The sequence below is a fragment of the Artemia sp. Qi Xiang Cuo genome, chromosome 19 (genome assembly GCF_049724085.1).
Source record: "Artemia sp. Qi Xiang Cuo chromosome 19, ASM4972408v1, whole genome shotgun sequence".
Classification (NCBI taxonomy): domain Eukaryota; kingdom Metazoa; phylum Arthropoda; class Branchiopoda; order Anostraca; family Artemiidae; genus Artemia; species Artemia sp. Qi Xiang Cuo.
This window is the reverse complement of record NC_142812.1, coordinates 33,030,801-33,055,760: the sequence shown is the minus strand read 5'-3', so window position 1 is coordinate 33,055,760 and position 24,960 is coordinate 33,030,801. Positions and strand designations below refer to the sequence as shown.

The 24,960-nt window shown below is 36.4% G+C and overlaps 3 protein-coding genes across 3 annotated transcripts in view; 2 read left to right on the top strand and 1 right to left on the bottom strand.

Moving 5' to 3' along the window:
- The window catches only part of oys (lysophospholipid acyltransferase 6), a 105,000-nt gene extending 98,059 nt beyond the window's left edge, over positions 1-6,941 (bottom strand). Inside the window, exon 1 of the mRNA XM_089105598.1 lies at positions 6,824-6,941. The gene's annotated coding sequence lies outside the window, so the exon portion shown is untranslated. The remainder of the gene's footprint in view (positions 1-6,823) is intronic.
- A 4,594-nt stretch (positions 6,942-11,535) lies between these two features.
- Positions 11,536-12,534, top strand: LOC148940752 (uncharacterized). Its single transcript, XM_089105063.1, has one exon. The coding sequence runs from the start codon at positions 11,536-11,538 to the stop codon at positions 12,532-12,534; it is 999 nt and encodes a 332-aa protein (XP_088961189.1).
- Positions 12,535-12,969: 435 nt separating this feature from the next.
- Positions 12,970-24,960, top strand: part of LOC148940751 (uncharacterized) — a 115,424-nt gene continuing 103,433 nt past the window's right edge. The window contains exons 1-2 of the mRNA XM_089105062.1: positions 12,970-12,976; positions 17,936-18,057. Coding sequence (XP_088961188.1) covers positions 12,970-12,976; positions 17,936-18,057 — 129 coding nt within the window. The remainder of the gene's footprint in view (positions 12,977-17,935; positions 18,058-24,960) is intronic.

Below are 24,960 nucleotides of genomic sequence, written 5' to 3'. Positions count from 1 at the left end.
ACCTGTATTGGATGTGGTAAAGTTCTAGTTTGGCTAATTTTTGCTATCTTGGAAAGGGGTTAGGTTAGGAAAATGAAACTTTCAGTAATGACTCCAGGACAAAAAAACACTCTGGGAAGGTATTGCCAAGCTTCTAAGTCTTAGAAATTTGCCCACTTAACAGGTCTAGCCTATATCTATTGAAGAATTGACAAAACAACATCATACCTTAATTTTCAGTTATCACTTTCTTTTTCTCTGGTTTAAGTTCTATATATGCAATTCCTGTAGTTTAAGTAGAAATTTAAGCCATATCAATGGTTTTTCTAAATTTTGGGATTGCATTTGCAGATTTGTGAAGCCTCATAAATTGGGATTGAGCAAAGATGTGAAGTTGAAGACAGTTTTGTTGTATTTCATTGAAGCAGAACATCTATCTTGCAAGATTTCACTTCTATAACACAAAGATTTTTAAAGATCATTAAAGGTCACTGCCCTCTAGAGGGAGAGGAAGCAGAGATAGCCAAAATACTTCAAAACACCTTCCCAGGACATACTTTGGTCTGTAGACCCATCCCCAAAAATTTCATTTTTCTAACCTAACCCCTTTCCAAGATAGCAAAAAGTAGCTAAACTAGAATTTTACCTTTAATTCCTCAAAGCTTTATTCATGTATCTTAACTAGCCTTCTTTCCAAGACAGACTAGAATAAGACCCTCTCATATAGAACATTACCTCAGAATCTTGGTAATTTTTTTGCAGTTCATATTATTGACTTACAAATAAAGTAAACATACCACTTGGTGCCTTTTTTTATGCTATTTCAAAATATAATAATCATTTTTGTCAGAAAGGAATTTTACCCCACCCTCATAGGGGAGACCGGCCCACGATCGGCAGGTTTTGACTTTTTCAGTTCTGCAGGCATTAATTCAACTGATAGGAAGTTGTTGAGTGTGCCAAAGCAAAGGTAACTCAGTGGGTATCATCCCAGAAAAAAATAATTTGGAATACTCCTCCACTTTTTTAGCTGGAAGCTGCTCTTTCCAAGTGGTCAAAAGTGCCAAACCTAGGCCACCCTGGTACTGGTTCGGCCGTCTCTGGCCTTTGTTTGGCCACGTGACAATACAAACAGAAAAGTGCCCAGGAAAACATTAAAACTTGTTTTATGCCTACAAAAGAATAAAAGAGTATTATCAGCATAAAAAGCTAGAGAATCAGCTTCAGTAAGGTTAAAAAAATACTGACAGAATATTCATTTCACATTGTAAATTGATAGATCAACACCAAAAGTGAGCCGCTCCACTAATCTTGATGTTCCACCTACAACTGTTGGCAGTGCCAGTTTCATTTCAACTTCCGTCTTTAGGACACTAGCTGTCTTGTCAGTTAGCAGACAGTCTCTTACTCCAGTCTTCTTCATAAAGCGGATCTCAATTTATTCAGTTGCTATGTCTCTGATAATGATAATATATCGAATGGGATTCCCATTCTTGTCTTTAAGCTCACCGAGAATGTAATCGCCAACCTTGATTTTCTCAGTGTCAAATTGGAAGCTGCTGGCAGGGGGCTCATCTCCAATGTCCATACTGGAGTCTGAAGAGTTGCTGTATACAAGTTCACCTATGTCAGAATTGTCACTCTCATTGCAACTCTTGTTGAGAGAAACAAGATTTTTGTTTTTTAGCCTTTTCACTTCTCTTACTTTCTTCATTTCCAGGACTAGGGCTTTCTTGGCAGATGCAGCGTTTATCTTGGCAGTAATCCGTTCTTTCACAGGGGTGTCAGTGAGCACTTCTGACTTCTTCATATTTTTTTTCCTGTTAATTTTTTGTGGTGAGCCTTTTGGGAAGGGGTTTGTATCGACGATCTCTTTGAACGAGTCATCTGCTGACCTTTGCTCCTCATTCGGAGCTGGGACCTCTGCTGCTTCAGTATCGGCGTCTATGTTAAAATAGGAGTCTAAGTGTCCCATGGGACTTGCGCTGAGCTTAGAAACTTCATTGGTGGGTGCTTCACTAGATGTTGTTGGTTGTCCATCTGAGACATAGGACTAAAGAAACTCATAATCCTTGGAGACATCTCTGTTTGTTGGGTAGATCCCACTTACTCTGAATCCACAGATTATATTCTCAGGAGTGAGAGCCTTCGGATATGCTTTCCTCGGCAGTTTGCCAATGTTATACACTGATATAGCTTTACATTTATGGGGAGTCATTAAACTTGCAGCTTCCCGGTTGTAGTAGGTCTTGAGTGGCTCCATGACTGTTCTGTCTAGAGGCTGTAGTTTGTGAGTAGCATGGGGAGGGACAGTTAAAAGTACAATGTCATTATTTTGCAAGAATTAAAAATATATAAAAGCAGCTGAAAAAGTACACCAGCTAATTCTTTAAACAGAGAAGTTGATATACTATCACACCCTGGTGAAAATCCATTGTTCAAACTAGTAACAGGTTTTTGGTACTCCAAAAACCAGATAGGGTACATAAATATAGTCTTATTTACTTTATTTGGTAATTATTTTCTACTACCTTAAATTACCTTAAATCACAGCCTGGAGCAAAATTAAAGATTTTTATCCTTGTAATGCTCTGTTATGACTTCAATGGGTTTGAGTTCTTGAAAGCACCTGTTGAATCAGCAGCCACAGTATTTTTCAGAGAGTAGATTCCACAAGTTCATTACTTGTTGGCTGAAAAAATGGCTTCTTTCTCAGACTAAGGAGCATTGCTTGAAGATCTTTTTGGAATGACTTCTAGTCACAGAATGTTCTGGGGGAGGGGTAAGGAGACAAGGGAGAACATTTTTGGAAAAAATTTTGTGGGTCATTATCTTGTCACCACATTTCCTCCTGTATGCAAGAGTAGGAAGCTTCAAGTGACATAAATGCTCTTTGTATGGCATTTGTTTGAGGCCTTTGACCATTTTGGTTGCTCTTCATTGAACTCGTTCTAGAATTTCTTTGTCCTTCTTGAAATAGGGTGATACCAGGGACATTCCAACCTCTAGGCAAGGGTGAACTAGTGCCTTGTAGAGCTTCATTAACACACTTGGGCATCTGCTAGAGATAGTTGAACTCTTACAACTTGTGTTTGTTCTGAAAGGAAACTCTGTATCCACTGAACAATAACGTCATCAACAGCTGCTGCTTTTAGTTTGGTATTGAGGAACTCATGGCAAACCCTGTCAAATGCTTTTGAGAGGTCCAGGAGCACCATATCAACAGGTACATCATTATCCAATAATGATGTAACATACTCGCATGTGTGTCATGAAAATAGTGTCGACAGGTTTTAAAAATATGAAGCAACATTGAATGGAAGTGAGGATGATGTTAATTTGCATGTACTGGATTAGAGCTCTATTAACAAACCTATCAATCACCGTCACAACTGCAGAAGTGATGCTAATTGGGTAGTAATTTTTGGCATTATCTTTGGGGCCTTTTTTGCGGATTGGTGTTACACAGGACTTTTTCCAATCTGACGGTAGTTCTTCATTTTCTAAGGACAGCTGGAAGAGTTCACACAAGGGAGAACTGAGAACAATTTGGCATTCCTTAAGAAGCCTTGGATGTATTCCATCTGATTCTTTGGATTTATTAACATCAAGTTTTTCCAGACTATTTAAGACCATATCTTTGGTATTTGATAACTTTGGCATTGGATGACGTATTAAGTTTGATGGTGCTGCAGGTGTACTTGAACAATGTTGGATGGTGAAGGCAGAGGCAAACAGGGTATTTAGTACATTGGCCTTATCTATTGACAATGAGTGGGTTATGCCATTATGTCTGAGGTCAGGAATGATGTGATGGTTTGAATTTTTGGCAGAAACATGTCTCCAGAAAGATTTGTAGTTTGTCTTGATATCTGTGGCAAGCTTTTCCTCATGCTGAGAATTTAATTCCCTGATTAACTACATTAGAGGCAAGATTCTGAGCCTTTGCATACCTTATCCAACTTTCCTGATATTTCTCCTTGTTGTACCTTTTCCAGGCTCTGGCTTTCCTGTTGATTGTTCTTTTTGCATCCTTTGTGAGGAATGGAAGCGTTTTTGGCTGTTTTTGGTAGATGATACAGGAGTGCTTTTTTCATTTGATAGGAGGGCTTCTTTAACATTTGTCCACGATATATTAACATAAGAAATAATCATTTTTGACCAATTTATTGAGGCTAGTTTCCTCTTTATTGCTTGATAAATCAATAAAAGTTTGAGGACAAACATTAGGTTGCTCACGTATGTTCAAGGAAAACACAGAGAGGGTAACTGAGTGGAAGTTCTTGCCAACTGGAAGAAGAAATTCATTTCTGATAAGGGGACCTGGATTGCTCAAAATTACGAGATCTATGATTATGTTTTCCAGCAGAAATTTGATCCACCAGATCATGAACTTTACTAAAAGGGTCAGCAAATGCTTCTGCCATCCCTCTCTCATCAGTTATCTTAACTCCTTCATGAATTGTAATGTGGGATGGAATATTTCTTGTTTTAACATTATTTATTTTTTCATTTATTATATTCCATGTTTTCCAAGGTGAATCACATTTACAATATTCATTTTGATAATATTTTGCTTCTGCTTCTCTGAGAACAAGAGTTAACCAATTTTTAAAATTTCCAATATTAATTTCATTTGGGTACTACATCTTCACCTTATACAATCTATTTTTTTCACAGGGTTAATAACGCCAGAATAAATCGAGTCTTGGGTTCTGAGCTTACCTGCAACCTTAAAATATGCTGTTTACTCAGCTTTTATAAGCATGGCCCACGTTCGGGTGCCTTGGTTCGGCATACCGAACCTGCCCTCAACATTGTGGCCGAACGTGGGAATTTGCTATCTCGCGGGATGAAAAAATGTTAGCAGCAGACCAGTGAAGATGGCATGTCTTTGAAGATGCCAAAAGACAGGCAGCTTATCAGAGAATACAATGTAAATTTACAACCTATCAAGTATTTGTAGCTAGGCGTAGAGCTTCAGACAAAACTTGAACAAAATTCAGGATTTACTCACCATAAAACAAAATCCAATCTGATATTTTTGGTAAAATTGTTAATCAAGGCCAGCCATTTTAAAAATATACACTCCCATCTAGCAGAGCTTTTGCACTCTACCAGAAGTCTTCATCTGTTTTTAAATTGAGATTATTTGCTTTGGCCAAACATGGACCATACTGATTGTGGGCTGCTCTCCTCTATATGCCAATTCAGGGTATAGATTTGCACCTTAGGGGCCGGGGGTAAAGTTCAAACTGACCTCACATTTACATCAGAAATAAAATTTAACCCACCCCCCTAAAACTTTCAGGGATGGGTCTAAAGGCTAAAGTATGTCCCGGGAAGGTATTTTGAAGTACCTACCTCCACTCCTTCTCCCTCTTGAGGGTCCTGAAATTTTGCCTACATGACAGGTCTATACCCATTGAAATTTTGACAAAACAACATTTTACATTAATTTTCAGTTATCAGTTTCTTTTTCTCTGGCTTTAGCTCTGAAAATGCAATTTCAGTTATTTGAGCAGAATTTTAAGCCATATAAATAGTTTATTTCAAAAATTTAGGAAATGTATTTGCATATCTTTAAAACCATATAAATTGGGATTGAGCAAAATTGTGAAGCTGAAAAAAATTTTGTTGTAGGCCTACTTTATTTAAGCAGAAGATCTATTTTGCAAGGTTTCACTTTTATAACACACATATTTTTAAAGGTCATCAAAGGTCAGGATGTAAAATTCTACTTTAGCTATTTTTGGATATCATGCAAAGGGAAAATGTTAAGAAAAAAAAACTTTCAGAGATAGGTCTACAGTTTCAAGTATGTCTTAGGACGGTATTTTTAAGAAACTACCTCCATTCTTTCTCACTTTAGAGGATCGTAAAATTTGCCTACATGACAGGTTTATACCCATTAAAATTTTGACAAACCAACATTTTACATTAATTTTCAGTTATGAGTTTCTTTTTCTCTGGCTTTAGCTCTGAAAATGCAATTTCAGTTATTTGAGCAGAATTTTAAGCCATATAAATAGTTTATTTCAAAAATTTAGGAAATGTCTTTGCATATCTTTAAAACCATATAAATTGGGATTGAGCAAAGCTGTGAAGCTGTAAACAATTTTGTTGTACTTCATTTAAGCAAAAGATCTATTTTGCAAGGTTTCACTTCTATAACTCACATAGGCCTATTTTTAAAGGTCATCAAAGGTCAGGACCCTCTAGAGGGAGAAGGAGTGGAGGTGGGTACTTCAAAATATCTTCCCGGGACATACTTTAGCGTGTAGACCCATCCCTGAAAGTTTCATTTTCTTAACCTAACCCCTTTCCAAGATAGTCAAAAGTAACTAAAGTAGAATTTTACCAAAAATTTACCCAGGACCCTCTAGAGGGAGAAGGAGTGGAGATAGGTACTTCAAAATACCTTCACATCACAAACTTTAGCCTGTAGACCCATACCTAAAAAGTTTTATTTTCTTAACCTAGGCTAATCCCTTTCCAAGAAATCCAAAAGTAGATAAAGTAGAATTTTACCAACTTCCTTTCAGAAAAAATGACTAGGCCTATTATATTGGGAAAGAGCATAAAAAAGGCATCAAGTGGTATGTTTACTTTATTTGTAAGTCAATAATATGAACTGTGAAAATTTTACCGGAATCTTTTTTGTATTGGGCAATTGTAAAACTAGTGTGCCAACCACTGGCCTATGAAGGATAGCCAAGGCTACTGAATCTATGGGCCTACTTGCTTAATGTAAGTAATCTGAATTAGCCTAGACTACAGCTATAATTTGCACTAGTTTTTAATAAACTAAATTGAAATTTATAATACAGAAAGTAACAAATACTTTGTGCTAGAGGACCCGCGGATCAGTGTTTCTGATAAATTTCTCAAAAATGAATATCCATCCCTTTTCACGTTCTGTTTCTTCTTAAGCAAGATGTTTCGAGTTACGCAGCGATGAAGGGCAACCCGAAAATACAGAAAGGAAAAAGAATGACCTGAATTGCAAATTGTTATCCTGTGGCGGAAATAACGTATAATTTAAAAAGGAGAAGATGAAATTTTAAATCAAAGACTATAGTGGCAACGTTGCATTTTTCCTGTGAACATGTGCTTTTGGATTTTTTGAGAATTTTGGTGATTTGGATGGTTAAGAAGACTGTAAACTGAAGGAAAGTAAGTTGAATAGTGGTATTAAAGTTGGAAGTGACAATATGAGCAGCCAAGACCCCCAGCAGGGGGGTCCACTAATTCTTGGAGCTTCTCCAACTCCACCCTATATGATAATTCAACCAAATACCAGTGCTGGTGGGCAGTATAGTAGCACTGTGCAGTATATTACAGCTCCAATGCCATACAGCCAGTTTCAGGCTGCCCATTTTCCCCAGGAGAGACAGTTCCAGCCTCAGCAGCAAGTTTTGCATATCCCAGTTAGTGACTCTAATGGACGACTCAGTGCGCTTAGTATGAGTGGATATAATTTACCTGTTAAAAACAGGTTCCAGGTGCTTGACAACAATAATGAATTTCCACCATTATCAGAGGATTCTGATGAGGATATGTCAAGTGTAAATCCAATGTTGGCAGAAGGATTAACCGATGGCAGAGTGAATGAAAAGACTAGATTCCCAAGTCTTGGTTTGAATCCATCTTTGGGAAGAAAACGTGTGAGGTCCCCAGTAGAGAATTTGCAAAGTATAGTAAAAAGGCAAGAATTAGAAGCAGCAGTTTCTGGTCAAAGTGAGATTCCGTTGAATGAATTGCTTCAAGTAGGAGTGGAATTTGAAGTGACAGATAAAAATGAGAAACTAGTAGATGATTTTTCAATATTAAAATGTTTAAAGGAGAATGTTTTTCCCATCAAGTTCGAATTTGAATCAAATAGAGAAAGGAATGTGTTGATAGTTGATGTCAACGACAATGAAGAAGCTGAAAAAGTAATGAAAATACAATCAATTGGAGGTGTATCAGTGAGGGGAAAAAGAAGGAATGTATTAAAAGAGGAATCATCAAGGGAGTGCCCTTGTATCTAAGCAATGAACAACTTAAAGAATGCATAGAGTCATCTGTTGAGATTACAGAAGTAATTCGTCAAAAGAGATACAACAGAGATTTAAAGAAATTTGAGGATAGTTATGTGGTCATGGTCGTTTTTACTGGCAATTTTATTCCACCTAGTGTATGATGCTGCGGAAGGAAAAAATAAGTTTTTTTATACAATCGTAGAATTCTACAGTGTTTTAAATGCCAGCGTTATGGCCATGTACAGAAAACTTGCAGAGCAAATGAGCCAGTCTGTTTGAGGTGCTGTGGAAAGCACGAGTCTGTGAGTTGTCCCCTCAAAAATAGTGATCCTGCAGAAAAAGTTAAATCTTACAAATGTGCCAATTGTAAAGACTGCCATTCTTTAACATCAAGGAAGTGTCCAATTAGGCAGCAAAATAGAAATATTCTGGAAATGGCAGAAAAATATAACATGGGATATAGGAGAGCACAAGTTATGTACAGAACATATGCCCAAGCTGTTCACAGTAACCAAATTCACAGTGCCAAGTCAACACAGCGTAGTGGTCTTCCAAACCAAGGAACCGAACAAGACATATATAGAAGAGTATCAGACACAGTTACAAAAATTCTTGTTGGATTATTATTATCCCCAGATTTGTTAGATATGGCCAGCCTTCCCCTGCTGGAGAAAGTGGAAAAACTTTGTTCATTTATCAATGAATTAAATATGGGATCAATTGATTGTGAAGCAATAAGAAGCAAATATATTGACAAATGACTTTAAAGTTACTTTCTTAGAATGCATGTTCAGTGATGAAGGAGAAGAAGGACATGGTATGCCATTATGTGATTAAAGAGAAAGTGGATGTTATATGCATTCAAGAGACATGGCTTAAACCTTACATGAAAATAGGATATCATGGATTGAATATAATAAGGAAAGATAGAATAACAAAGGATGGAGGAGATGTTATGATTGCAATCCGTACAAATTTGCATTATGAACAGTGGAACATTGATTATGGTGATGAGCCTTCAGAAGAAGTGGAGGTAATTGGATGTGAATTATATCTTGACTCCAAAACTGTGATCAACATTGTGAATATTTACAATCCAAGTGGTAACAACAAGGAAGTTGGTTCCTTGGCAGCTGAAATTTTTGATGAGGTACCTAAAGCAGAAGAACTTATAATAGTTGGTGACTTTAATGCGCACAGTAAAATGTGGTGCAGATGTGATTTAATAAATGACTCCGGGAAAAGTATAGAACAATTTTTACTTGAAAAAGATATATACTTGGCCACTCCTAAGGGTTTACCTACAAGAAAGAATGTGCAATCCAGTACTTATTCTAGACTTGGTGTTTACAAGGACTAGATTTTGCAACAAAGTAGAGGTTGAGGTGGTAGAAGATCCTACACTGCATACCAACCATTTACCAGTGTTAGTACATGTGGATAAGCTATGTCCACAGCAAACAACTAGCATTCCAAGATTTAAGATTAGAAAGGCAAATTGGAAGAAATTTAACTGTCAACTTGAAAATATGGACATTAAACAAATTGTGCAGCAAGCACAGTCCTTGGATGACAAAGTGAAAGCTATTCAAGAAGGAATCATAATAGCGGCCAAAAACTCTATACCCATGTCTGATGGATGTGAAACCATAAGGAATTATTCTAAGTGTTGGAATGAGGAGTGCAGTCAGTTCAAAAAGGAGTTAAAGTGCCAGCAAAACGTTTACAAGCCGATATCTACAGTCGAGAATTATTTTGCAGTTAGAAAGGCTTACACCAAGTTTAAAAAATGTGTGATTGGAGAGAATTTGTTGAAAGTCTGGATTTTAGGAAGCCAGTGTCTAAAGTTTACCAGTTTATAAAGAATATGAAAGCAAAAGGTGATAAGACAGGAACCTCCCCTCCCCCCCTTACTTTTGAAAACAAGATATTGATTAGTGATTTAGAAAAAGCCAATGGAGGTGCAAAGCATTTATTAAAGACTATCGGAAGAGAAGATCCCTTTCATGATGAGGTAGCACGATCAACAGCAAAAGTAAGAAGACTTAGTAAAGTTGGTAACGATGAATCCTATAACCAGCCATTTACCATGAAAGAGTTGGAAAATATTGTGACGAGTCTTGCAGATACTTCCCCAGGCACTGATATGATTCATTCACGATTCGTGAAAGCAATGCCTAATAAATGGATGGATGCATTATTGGAAGTAATGAACCTTGCTTGGAAGAGTGGAGTGTTCCCTACTATTTGGAAAAAAGGCCAGGCCGTGATGATACCTAAGCCTGGTAAGGATATGTCAAAAATAGAAGACTATCAATTTATCACACTGTTACCGGTACTAGGTAAAGTTTGTGAAAGAATGATAAAAAAGAGGATAAATTGGGAGATAGAAATGAAGGGTTTTCTAAAAGATATCCAGTGTGGTTTCAGGAGAAAGAAAAGCACAGTTGAAAACCTGCTCTGTTTTAAACAAGATGCCCTTTATGCATTGCAGAACGGATGGATTATGGTTATTGTCCATTTGGATGTGAATGGTGCTTTTGATTCAATGGTGCATCGTCAGATATTGAGTGGGGTCATGGAAGCTGGAATCAGAGGAACGACATTAGCTGTTACCGAGAACTATTTGACAGGAAAAGAAGTCACTGTTAGAGTTGGCTCTGTAGAGTCTAGGATTATATTACGAAGTAGACGCGGGGTTCCACAGGGATCAGCACTTGGTCCTGATTATTATAATATTGCAGAATATGAAATACCAATTGAGACTGGAGAGTCGAAAGGGATGATATTTGCTGACGATAATTCTTTTTGGGCAGTAGCAACAACACTAGAAGAGACCATGGAGGTTGAAAAATCCACATTACAACAAATCGAACATTGGGCCGAGGGAATTGATTTGAAATTTTCCCCTCACAAATCTAAGATGATGATGATTACTAGAAAGAAAATAACGAACTTACCCATACTTTATCTCAATGGTAATCCTATTGAGTACGTGAAACAGACTAAGGTCCCCGGGTGTGTAATTACTGACAAACTGAATTGGTACCAACATGTTCAAATGGTTCGGGCTGCATGTATGAAGAGATTGAATATTATGAAGGTGCTCACTTCATACTCATGGGGGATGAAGGCAGATATATTATTGGAGTTCTATGTGAAGTATATTTGACCCAAAATTGAATATGCTTCCGTGATATATGGGTCTGGACCGCATTCAACATTAAAAAGGCTAGATGTAATACAAAATTCTGCTGTTCGAATTGCTTTTGGAGATAGAAAAACAACACCAGTGATATTCTTACTATCTGAAAATGGTCTACCGGAACTTGAGACTAGAAGGAAAATAAGTGTATTGAAGTATTTGCAAAGATTATGGATAGCTGATAAAACCAACCCTTTGAAGTCAAGAGTTATAAAACAAGGAAAAATCTTCACTGCAAACCCCAAAAATAAGAGGTTCCAGGCAAATAAATTTGATCAATGGGACAGCATTGCAAAACCTCAGGGAATTGAACTGAATTCTACTGAAATGTTAAGAGTACCTCAAGTGATGCTACCACCTCCTTGGAAAGAGAAATCTGTAGTATGTGGTTTGGACTTTAAGCAGACTAATAACTTGAATACCTGTTTCCGGATATGGAAGTTAGAAAAGTATCAAGGATACTTAGACATTTATACAGATGGATCAAAAAATGAAGGGATGGTTGGTGCTGCATTTGTTGTCCCTAAAATGAATGTTTCAAAACAGTTTAAACTTCACAGTAAAGCATCAGTTTTCCAAGCAGAAGCAGTAGCTCTTGCAGAAGCACTTGAGTTTTCATTATCAGACGTGCACGAGGAATATTTTGGCATATTGATATGTTCTGACTCTAAAGCTGTGATTTCTGCCATTAAGTCATTCCAGGCAGATCGGTACAAATCAGGAGAAATAGCTGAATGTTATTCAAAGTTGTTAATGTTGATAGAATCGAGGAGAGTAGCATTGCAGTGGGTTCCATCACATGTGGGAATAATAGGAAATGAATTGGCAGATAGCAAAGCCAAACATGCAACAACAGAAGGAATGATTCGAAATGGCTCTACCCCCATAGTGATCAGTCAATTGGAATGTGTGCGTGAAGCTGTATTACGAGAAAGCTTTGAGAATGTGAGAGATCAGACTGGCAATTTTTTTTTTACAAGCAAGCTCCATTGGAAGTTCGAAAAGTCAACTTATAAAAATCTTAGCAGACACGAAGGACGCCTACTGTTCAGATTGAGGTCAGGTCACTGCGGCACGAATAACTACAGAGCTAGATTATACGGTGAAGACAGCAATTGCATGACTTGTTCGGAAGAAGAGTCTGTGGAACATTTAATATTGGATTGCGAGGAGTATGAGGAGCAAAGAGACAAGATATATGCTTTCTTCAGAGTGAGGCTTGACCCCATAAGTTTGCACTTTATTCTTGGAGGGCTAAATGACTTAGAACAAAACCTGAAAATAGTCAGAATTGTAATACAATTCTTTGGAAAAGGGGAAGCTTAATACGGCTTTTTCTATAAATGTACACACATGTCCTTATAATTTGTAACAGACTTTTACATACATAACATTTTCGATTTGGCCTATATTATCAAAAGGAATTCAATAATTATTACACAACAGAGCTTAGAAATACCGGTAAAACTTGACCAACACTGAATTTATATTCAGTTAGATTCTATAGGTGCCCACAGGGAGGCTATGGCCCCTATTAGCAATTTGGGACTATAAAGTAATTATGAGGAAACCAAAGGAAACAGAACAGAATAAGGAAAAGTCATTGAAAATAAGTGTGCTGACCCATGATTAGCTGCCTGCCAATACATTTTGGCGTAATTTCTAATTTGTGACGTAGTGACCCCTTTCCAGTTTTCAACAAACATTTTTTACAAATGATTCAGTTGGGTTAAAAACAGAAAAGGCAAATTGTTCATAGTAATGAATGGTAAGTAAATAGCCAACCGTACCAATAACAAAAGAATAAAAACCCAAAAATTTATAAGATTAAATCGAAGAAGTTACTTTTTATGGTGATTCCAAATAAGCATTTGTTTCGAGTTTGAAGTTAAAGATAACAGATTATTAGTATATAAAAAAGCAAAGGACATTCCAACTTCTAGGCGTGGGCAAACTAGTGCCTTGTAGAGCTTCATAAACACACTTGGGCGTCTGCTAGAGATAGCTGAACTCTTACAACTTGTGTTCGTTCTGAAAGGAAACTCTGTATTCACTGGACAATAACATCATCAACAGCTGCTGCTTTTAATTTGGTAATAAGGAATTCATGTTTTTTTTTCTTAAGACCAGGGAACTTTGCATAGTAGGAGCTATAGGCTAGTACAAACTTTAAAAGGGGCTCATTCTATTGAAAATTACAAGTTCTATTGCCCTTTTTAATATTCGAAAGTGATTGGAGGGCAATCAGCCCCCCCCCACACGCCAAACATCTCCCCAAATACATCCAGCAAAAATTCTGAGATAGCCAGTTTGTTCAGTGTACTTGAAAAGTCCTTTAATTATGTGTTTTAGATTAGCCTCAGCCCAGACCCCTCAGGCCAAGGGTACTAAGTTATGCCCGGGGGCATATAAGGTTTTCATGGAAAGGGCGGTCTTATGAACCTTGGAGAGGATTATTAGATTGGAAATGGAATGTTCTAGTGTCCTTTTTAATAGTCAAAAGCGATTGGAGGGAAATGAGCCCCTCCACCTCGCCAATCATTTCCCCAAACACATCCAATCAAAACTTTGAGATATCCACTTTGTTATGCATATTTGAAGTTCCACTGGTTATGCCTTTTGGAATGACAACCTTCCCCTCCACGGCCCTCAGGGCAAGGGCTATAGTTAATATTAGTTTCCCATTGTTAAAATTTTAGGCATTTATGGAAATGGTGGTTTTAGGAACTTCAGATATGGCTCATTCGGTTGGATATCAGAAGTCCTAGTGTCCTTTTTAAGAGTCAAAAGTCATAGGAGGGAAACTAGCTCTACCCATGTCCTTTTTTCCCAAATGCACCTGACAGAAATTTTGAGATAAGCGTTTTGTTCAAAATAGTCTAAAGATCATAAGAAAAAGCCTTTGGGGTTGAAATAACCCCTCAGAACCAGGGGGCAAGGGTTTGTAAGGTATGTCCCGAAGGCATATAAGGTTTTTATAGAATAGGTGGCCGTATAAACTTTTGATAGGGCTCATTTAATTCGAAACTGGAAGTTATAGTGCTCTTTTTAAAATTGAAGAGGTAAAACTTTTAGGGAACGTTTAGAATGAGTTTCAATTCTACAAAGAAAAACTCTGCGCGTGCAGGTTTTCAAAAGGGCACACAAGTATTACCATAGGCAGTGCCACTCTATAATGGCTAGAAATATCATACACACTTTTAAAGCAGTGAATTCAAATGGAGATCAAGATACCTAGTGCCCTCTTTAAGAGTCAAAAGAGATTGGAGGGCAAGCAGCTCTCCTTCCAAGTCCATTCATTTTTCAAACACATCCAATCAAAATTTTGAGACAGTTATTTTGTTCAGCATAATGGAACAGTCCAGCCTGGAATTCCATTTACTTTAAACACAAGCGACGAGAGTCCAAACAGTTTAAATTTATGTGGGGAATCTGTCCATGATCCAACAGCTCTAGGACTTTTTACAAAAGTCAATGCCAATTTTGAGGGAATTTCGCCATTTATAAATGACGAATCGTATAGGTTCGCGTACCTGTAGCAATATCGCGCTGTTTCGTGATTGTATGAGACACGAGCAGTTTGATATTATTTCCTGCAGCTCTTAATTTTTCAATTGCCAAAGCAACAGAACTCATAACTTTTTGTTTTCGCACATGAAGTATTGCCGACGTGATTGAGACTTTATCATCGTTTGCAGCGTTCAGTAGTTTTCACATAATATAATTGGATGGTGGGAGTTGTAGCTTTATATCAATCTTTACATTAGAAGGCAGCCATTGAGGTATATTAAATACCTCATGATTTAGTTTCCCAACTAAATGTAAATCCTTATTTGTCGCATCTTTAAGAATATTAGTGACGTCAGTATTTGTTTTATATTCATAAGCCAGTGCTTGTCCACTCAAAACCTTATTGGAGTCATCAATATGAATTGAAAATAACTTACATAATATGAAAGATTATTACTCATGCTAATCAATTTTCAATTTGTGTAGACACTTATTTGTAAAAATATATTGTGTAGTACACAATTTACGTAGGATAAACCCTCACCTGCACCCGATTTTTCATTGTTAAATTTAATAACAATGACATTTAAATCTATTAATGTTGAATTCAAATCTATGAAGTAAACTTCATGGGAATAAATTTGAAAATGCACATTTTCAGAGAGCGGTTATTGCGGGCAAAATTGTTCATAGTATCCATGTTTTAAACTCACATCTACATTTCCTTCATTGAAAAGATTTTTGATGGTTTTTGATCGAAAGGTTTTTGATCGAACTGGATAGAGCCTTCCAGTTCGATCAAAAACCTTTCGTTTGATCAAGGGCTGTTAGGGTGTTTTTCATCCGTTAAGACCTAATTTCAAGAACTTTCAACTACGTTAAACAAAATGGCTATCTGGCTATCAAAATTTTGATTGGATGTTTTTGGAGAAATGGTGGGCATGAGAGGGGCGTTAGTCACTCTCCAATCACTTTCAACTATTAAAAAAGGCACTAGCCCTTTCAATTTCTAATCAAATGAGCCTTTTTGAAGTTCCTACGACAACGATTTCAATAAAAACCTTATATACTTTCAGGTCATGACTTACAACCCTTGCCCTGAGGGCTGGGGGTGGGAATGTCATCCTCAAAGACCTAATTTCCAGAACTTTCTACTACGTTGAAAAATGGCTATCCGAAAATTTTGACTGGATGTGTTTGCGGGAATGGTGGGCATGAGAGGGGGGTTAGTTACTCTCCAATCAGTTTCGATTATTTAAAAGGGCAATAGCCCTCTCAATTTCCAACTGAATGAACCCCTTTTGAAGTTTTTACGACAACTCTATCTATAAAAATTTATATGCCCCCAGGGCAGAACTTTCAACTACGTTGAACAAAATGGCCATCTATAAACTTTGATTGAATTTTCTTTGGGAAATGGTGGGCCTGAGAGGGGGGTTAATTACTCTCTACTCACTTTCGACTATTAAAAAGGGCAATTTCAATTTCCAATAAAATAAGCCCTTTTTGAAATTTCAAAAACAACTTTCTATATAAACCTTATATTCCCCCAGGGCATAACTTACAACCCTCGCACTAAGGTCTTTGAGGGGGTTATCATCCTAAATGACCTAATTTCCGAAACTTCCAAATACGTTGAACAAAATGGATATCTCAAAATTTTGATCGGACGTGTTTGGAAAAATGGTGTGCGTGAGAGGGGGTTAGTTGCCCTTCAATCACTTTCGACTATAAAAAGGGCACTAGCCCATTCAGGTTCCAATTGAATGAGTCCTTTTTGAAGTTTCTACAACATCGCTTTCTATAAAAAAAACCTTATATGCCCCAGGGCATAACTTGAAACCCTTGCCCTGTGGGCGGTGGGGGGGGGGGGTTGTCATCCTTGAAGACCTAATTTCCAAAACTTTCAGCTACGTGGAAAAAATGGCTATCTAAAAATTTCGATTCGATATGTTTGGGGAAAAGGTGGGCGTGAGCTGGGGGTTAGTTGCCCTCAAATCACTTTCGACTATTAAAAAGGGCACTAGCCCTTTGAATTTCTAATCAAATGGGCCCTTTTTCAAGTTGTTACGACAAAGATTTCAATAAAAAACTTATATACTCCCAGGGCATAACTTATAAACCATGCCCTGAAAACTGTGGGGGGAGTGTCCAGCTCAAAGGTATAATTTCCTGAACTTTAAGCTGCGAAAGAGTTAGTTGCATTCCAATCACTTTCGACTATTAAAAAGGGCGCTAGCCATTTCCATTTCCAATCGAATTAGCCCTTTTTAAAGTTTCTGCGACAACTCGTTCTATAAGAGCCTTATATGCCCCCAGCACATAACTTACAACCCTTGCCCTGAGGGCTTTGGCGGGGGGTTCATCCTCAAAGACCTAATTTCCAGAACTTAAAACAACGTTGAACAAAATGGCTATCTCAAAATTTTTGATTGGATGTGTTTGGAGAAAAGGTGGGCATGAGAGGGGGGTTAGTTGCCCTCGAATCACTTTCGACTATTAAAAAGGGCACTAGCCCTTTGAATTTTCAATCGAATGAGCCTTTTTGGAAGTTTTTTACGACAACAATTGCTATAAAAGCCTTATATGCCCCCAGGGCAAAACTTACAACCCTTACCCTGAGTGTTCTGCTCAAAAACATAATTTCTATCTTTTAATCAACTACACTGAACAAAATGGCTATCTCAAAATTTATATTGAATGTGTTCCGAGAAATGGTTGGAGTGGAAGGGGTGTTAGTTGCCTTCCAATCAGTTTCGACTATTAAAAAGGGCAAAAGCAACTCCAATTTTCAATTGAATGAGCCCTTTTCGAAGTTTCTACAACAACTTCTTCGATACGAAGTGCCCTGGTCTAAAGGAAAAAATAATAAATAATACATTGTGCCAACATCGTTCTTATTTGCCCCCAGGGCATAAATTAAAACCTTTGCCCTGAGGGTTATGGGGGAGTGTCCTCCTCAAAAACATATTTTCTATATAGAAATCAACTACGCTGAACAAAATGGCTATCTTAGAATTTTGATTGAATGTATTTAGGGAAATGGTGGGTGTGGAAGGGGTTTTAGTTGCCTTTCTGAAGTTTCTACGACAACTCCTTCGATACGAAGTGCCCTGGTCTAAAACCAAGAAAAAAAATGATAATACATTGTGCCAACATCGTTCTTTACTTAGGCATCGCTATTGCGCTGCCTGTGAATGTATGTAATATAATTTAGTTCCGAGAGTGAGTGTCATGGCAATTCGCTCTTTAAAATATAAAAACTATACAGTTCGAGTCGAGAGAAATGCCATGTCCACTATACCGGACAAAGTCTCTGTACTCGAGGGTGGTGTGCAGGTACTACCACATGGCCACTACTTTACTTCAGATCGAGTTAAATTTGTAAATTATAGGAAACAACTCGATCTGGAGAAACCTTTATAGTTGTAAGAGGGGGGAGGTACGGGGCCGTCTGTGGAGAGAGGAGGATTGTTTATTCTTTCACCAGCTCAACACTGCTATTTTTTCCCAGTGTTTAATATATTTTTTTTCGTTGCGCAAAGCTGTACTTTTCAAGTGTTTTTAAGTGTTTATTTGCTTGTCACCCCGACCACGGGCCCTGCCCGGGCCTCGTTGCCGGCCAACACCGTGGTGACTGAGCCCGCAAGCCGCCTCTCGGATGTTGACCGCCTGCCCACCCTTCAGGGGTGATAATTTTTTATTGTCCATGTTCAAGTGCTTTTTAAAATGTTTATTGTAAATATATTCAATTGCTTATTTTTTACTGTCATTGTAAATACATTCAAGTGTTTGTTTTTTAATTTTGTAGTGCATTTATTTCCATTAAAGAAACCATGTATATTCCATTTCCTTTGAGTATTTATTTAACAGATTGAGGTTAGATTAGTGGCATTTTGATATTGGAGGAGTATATATCAATTCAAACCACCATTCAGATCTTTTTTTTGTGAACCTTTCATGTCCGGCAAAACAACGCTATTAATCAAATTGATTTAAAACCATGATGAAATGTTTTTAAGAGAATCTGAAAAATATCTATTATTGCTATAGTATATGGCAAGAATCTTATGACAAAATAAAGAAGATTCATCCAAGCATAAAATTCATACAAGGACTTGAAATGTTTTCTAGTATTTTGCCAAAATCGTTGTTGATTATTGACGATTTTGCTGAATCTATTGAAGAATGGTCAAAGGAAACGTTACAATTATTCACGGCCCGTCCCATCACGAAAAATTTTTGTAACTGTTGTGCTCTATAATCTTTTTCATCAGAGTAAATGTATGAGAAAACTTATTTTGAATTTTACTTACTATATCATCTATAGAGTTGTTCGTGATTTGAGTTTTCTTATAACTCTAAGCAAGCTAATCTACTCTAGCGAATTCAAATCTTTAGTTTCCGCGTACAATCAGGCTACTTATAAACCTTGTGGTTACATTCTATTAGACCTGAATCAAAACACATTCGAAGAGTTGCGTTTAGTCACTGATATCTTACATAATTAAATTACTGTATATATACCGGTAAATTGTAAAAAAGTTCTTTATTCGCTGTCATGATGTTCAAGAAGATACATGAACATCGGCAATTTTTTTCCTTGATAGCCAATTCAAAACCGTGGCTTAGGAAAGCAATACTCAAACATGGCGTTGAAAAAAATTTATTAATTTCTTGTCAGAACTTTTGTTGAAATTTAACGGAAGGTAATGTTCAACTGTCAGATGGTGCTAGACAAAAGACAAAGCAACATCGGTCACTTGTACGTGCTCTAGATTGCAAAAAGAAAGCAAATAGTAAACTTAACGTCTTGTCCCCGGAATTGTAAACCCTATTCTCTAGAAATGGCTAAACCCTATAAATTGATACCAATTGAGATTGCTCTTTCACCAAAAGAGCACTTTGAAGATAATATTTATTAACAATTAAACAGTTGCCGATGATGAAAAACTAATTTTACTTCAAAATGCCCTTCGACGTGTCGAAAAACATAAACATCGTGAAAAACCGCTCACATTCAATGTCATTCATTGATTAATTCAATTGGTTTAATTAATATTAATTGATGAAGCTTCTGAAAAGAGTGAAACACTGAAAAAAGGAGATTTACTAACAAGTGTTGTAGACTTGTTTCCTCCATCCTATCGTGAACAAGGTAAAAGACTCTTGACCTACCTCGATGAAAATGAACAAATTGACAGGAAAAAGAATAAAGTTATAATCCAGGGCAAGAGTTACATTTCAATCGATTTGTCTTCGGATCTGATTAAAAACAGTAAAAGAGTTGAATCTGTTGATAGTCGTTTATATACTTTCTTAAGTCGTCGAGTTTTCCTAAAAGTCTTATTAGCAATAAGCAAATTCTAAAGAAATTAAAAGAACTTAGTCCATCAAAAACATTAACGGCAGAAGATAATGATTTGAAATCTTTCTTGGAAAATAATAGCATACCTATTAGAAACAATGATTCGATGACAACGCCGGTGGTAGCTACACAAAAGCGAAGACGTATGGACTCACCCGGTAGTACGCAAAAAGGTAGTGGACGGTTCACACCTCGTTTACGTTCAAATATTCATCAAAAAATCATAGGGTTTATGGTAACCACTATAAAAAAAAAACCAAAGCCTTTTACCCTCTGCATACATTACAAGCAGATCTTTTGACTCTAGACGCTTTACAAAGACGATATAATAAACCCTACAAGTATTTTTACTTTCAATAAGTGTTTTTAGTCACTATGCATATGCAGTTCCATTGCAGTCAAAGAGATGCAATGAAGTTGCTAAAGCCCTTGAATCCATCTTTGAATACACTTCATATAACAAAACCCAAACCTATCGTGGAAGCGAATTTGTCAGTCTAAAATTAAAAAGGGTATTATAGAAATATAGTACTGTGCTCTATCATAATCATAGCCCTATAAAGTTGGCATTGGCAAGAACGTTTCATACGAACAATTCGACTTTTAATTTCAAGGTATATTACATTGAGAAATGCAGCTGCATTTGTTCATGATTTAGATACAATTATTTTGATCTGTAATCAACGTCCTCATCGATCTTTGTTCAATGCTTGCCCTCTTGGAGTTCATCATAGTGACAATACACTTTTCCTTAAACAATATTCTAGTGAAAGGAAGTGGAAGAAAAAAATTAATGTTGGTGATTATGTTCGAATCAATCGTACAAGAAATATTTTTGAAAAGGGGAATTACTTGTGGAGCACTGAACTTTTTAAAGTGTCAAAAGTCTTAGACACAAACCCATAGCGTATCTTCTCCGTCATATAAGAGATGAATAGATTCTTGGTGGTTCTTATGACTATGATTTACAAAAATTGGAAATATTGGAATATATCAAGTTGAAAAGGTATTAAAGACTCGTACTCGCAAGGGAAAGTTACAGTTGCTTGTTTACTGGCTAGGATAGAAACTCTGATTTTGATTCTTGGATACCCATTGAAGATGTTCATAATTTCTGAAGGTTTTTATGTGACATTCCTGTCCAATGTTTCCGTCCTCTTTATGATGATTTGAATAAAACGAACGATTTTTGGACAAAACTCTCCCCTACCATTAAATTTGAGGGAAGGTATGAAGTTGCTCTTGTAGATTGCATTCTTAAAAATACATATGATATCCTAAGAAAGGATCGTACATATGATATAAAAATTAGACATCATGATTGGCCATTTGCTAAAGATCGAAAGAATGAAAAAATCAATTCACATGAATAGCCCTTTGTCACATTATCATATAAGGATATTTGGACTATGAACGAATTGTGTTGCGCTATCAACAAAAAATTTTATATCCTAAAATGGTGCCTATCAATTAAATTATTCAAAGGAAGAGGTAAAATCTGCATTAGTTCACCCATTGACAATGCAAAGGTTATTTGCAACGATAATCTAAGAGAAGTTTTTGGTTTTAAACATAATATAATCCATGGTAAAAGTGCAGGAAGTGCTAGTGGCATGAATTATGTCATTTTTACAGTGTATCTACCCCCCTTCTCCTCGTACAGTTGTATATTTCTTTACGCATATTTTCTTGAGAGATCAAGAGTTGGTAAACCAATGTTCTCCTCCTACGTGTTCTTGAACAAATAACCTCTAATGAACACATTTTTCACTACAATAATAAGCACCTTCACTATATTCCAGTCAACAGTTTCTATTTGGAGCTCTGTCAGTTAACATTAAGATGCGAATTGGATGATACAATAGCAATAAAAAAAGGTTTGGCTGCAATTACATGTTATTTTCGACCCATTCAGTGAAATGGCTAATAGAACTCAGTTTGTATGTCCTGATATTGATTGCTATGTTGCTACTCTTGGACCACGTAAGTTGGGACAAGGAATGGACTATTGCAGGGGTCGTTTGTCAATGTCCAGGTACGGTCTAGGCAGTTGGTTTGCTAAGCATTTTCACTCTGCACTACCCTTGGCTAAAACATATATTACACCGGAAGCAGAGGATTTTGCGTCCTCTACATTACATGGTTGGGGATCTGGGAAAGAAATTCAAGATATTGTTTCACAAAATCTCAGATTGAGCGCACCATCCCTTGAAGAGCGATTGAAACAACGCGAAAAAGGCTTAAAAAGGGTGTGAAAAACCTCATCACTCATCAGTCTCAACTCAGCGCGGAAAGGTAAAGCATCCAAAAAAAAGAAAATACAAAGATCCAAAAAGGATTTCTTTTCCTAGGAAATGGCATATTTACCACATAAAAATTCTCACCCTTCTATCATCTCATCATTTAATCTTTTCAATGCAGGAAATGTAGATGTGAGTTTAACGCCCCTCTAACGCCCCTCTCATGCCCACCATTTCTCCAAAAACATCCAATCAAAATTTTGATAGCCAGATAGCCATTTTGTTTAACGTAGTTGAAAGTTCTTGAAATTAGGTCTTAACGGATGAAAAACACCCTAAAAGCCCATTGATCAAACGAAAGGTTTTTGATCGAACTGGAAGGCTCTATCCAGTTCGATCAAAAACCTTTCGATCAAAAACCATCAAAAATCTTTTCAATGAAGGAAATGTAGATGTGAGTTTAAAACATGGATACTATGAACAATTTTGCCCGCAATAACCGCTCTCTGAAAATGTGCATTTTCAAATTTATTCCAATGAAGTTTACTTCATAGATTTGAATTCAACATTAATAGATTTAAATGTCATTGTTAATAAATTTAACAATGAAAAATCGGGTGCAGGTGAAGGTTTATCCTACGAAAATTGTGTACTACACAATATATTTCGACAAATAAGCGTCTACACAAATTGAAAATTGGTGAGCACAAGTAATAATCTTTCAAATTATGCAAGTTATTTTCAATTCTTATTGATGACTCCAATAAGCTGTTGAGGGGACAAGCACTGACTTATGAATATAAAACAAATACTGACGTCACTAATATTCATAAAGATGCGACAAATAAGGATTTACATTTAGTTGGGAAACTAAATCATGAGATATTTAATATACCTCAATAGCTGCCTTCTAATGTAAAGATTGATATAAAGCTACATTTCCCACCTTCCAATTATATTATGTGAAAACTACTGAACGCTGCCAACGATGTTAAAGTCTCACTCACGTCGGCTATACTTCATGTGCGAAAACAACAAGTTATGAGTTCTGTTGCTTTAGCAATTGAAAAATTAAGAGCTGCTGGAAATAATATCAAACTGCTCGTGCCTTATACAATCACGAAACAGTGCGATATTGCTACAGGTACACGTACCTATACGATTCGTCATTTATCAAAGGCGAAATTTCCTCAAAATTGGCATTGGCTTTTGTAAAAAGTGCTAGCGCTGTTGGATCATGGACAGATTCATCGCATAAATTTGAACTGTTTGGACTCTCGTCGCTTGTGTTTAAAGTAAATGGAATTCCACTCTACAAATATTTGTTTGATAAATCATACAGGACCGTATATGAATTGACATTGCAATTCCTAGATCGAGATTCTCAATTATTTGAAAATGCTATAAGTGAAGAAATGTTTGTGAAAACTCATGGCATTATTGTATTGGATTTTTCCGGTACTCAAAATATGAGTATTGTCCGAACGGGTAATGTGCGGTTAGAGTGTACCTCTGCCAAACCAGTGGAGGAACGTATTGCTTTGTTCTCACTAAATCAATTTGAAACCTATTGGGAAATTACCCCTGACTGCAGTGTCTTATTAGACTTGGCGTCATTAACACGAATCGAATAATCAATTTATTCAATATTGATCCCTATATGTCCAAATATAAATCCTATTGCACACCTTCAGACTTTCTGGAGCATTTTCAACATGTTGACAATACCATTATTATTGTTAATAGCAGCCTATCCACGTCAAAGACGGGCCATTGGTTATATATCTTTCAAACAAGAAGCAATATAGAAAATTTTGATCCGCTTCGTCTACCGTATACATTCTACAAACCTCACATTAAAATTTTCTTGAGCAGAGGGAAAAATCTATTATTCAAAATCGTAAGCGGGTGCAAGATCTATCAACGAAAAGCTGCGGTTTTCATGCCCTATTTTATTTTATTTTCGAAGTCGCGGACATACTTACATTGAATTCCCCAAGATTTATGGTGACTATCCTCAATTGAGTGACTTTCTAGTTGAAAATACTATTTCCTATATCTATGATATAAATTTCCGTACCCTAAAAGTGAAGTGCTTTAAAAATGTATGTAAATCTATTAATTAATAAAATTTATATATATATATATATATATATATATATATATATATATATATATATATATATATATATATATATATATATATATATATATATATATATATATATATATATATATATATATATATATATATATATATATATATATATATATATATATATATATATATATATATACAGCTCATCAGGATTCAACTTGTATTCACCTTGACGTGTAAAGTCAGGGTCACATTTTCTACAATATAGTGTAACTTCATTTTTATTAAATCTTTTTGTAAAGTCAATAATACTACTCTGATTTATGTTATAAAATTCACGTGTTTCAATTTGCTTATTTGTGGCAATGTCACATACAAAATTCTCATGTGAAGGATCACTTTCTGTAACAGCCAAATATAAGTCTGTAGGTTTATAATCAAAGTAGCCGGTATCTTCACAGCGATGTCGTAAAAAGCACTTTATTATTATCTTATTTTATAGACTCTGTTATTATTACAGCATCTGAAGGGTAGAC

What these genes read in the sequence shown, in the direction of transcription:
- LOC148940752 (XM_089105063.1), top strand. Translation starts at nt 11,536, where the DNA reads ATGTTAAGAGTACCTCAAGTGATGCTACCACCTCCTTGGAAAGAGAAA.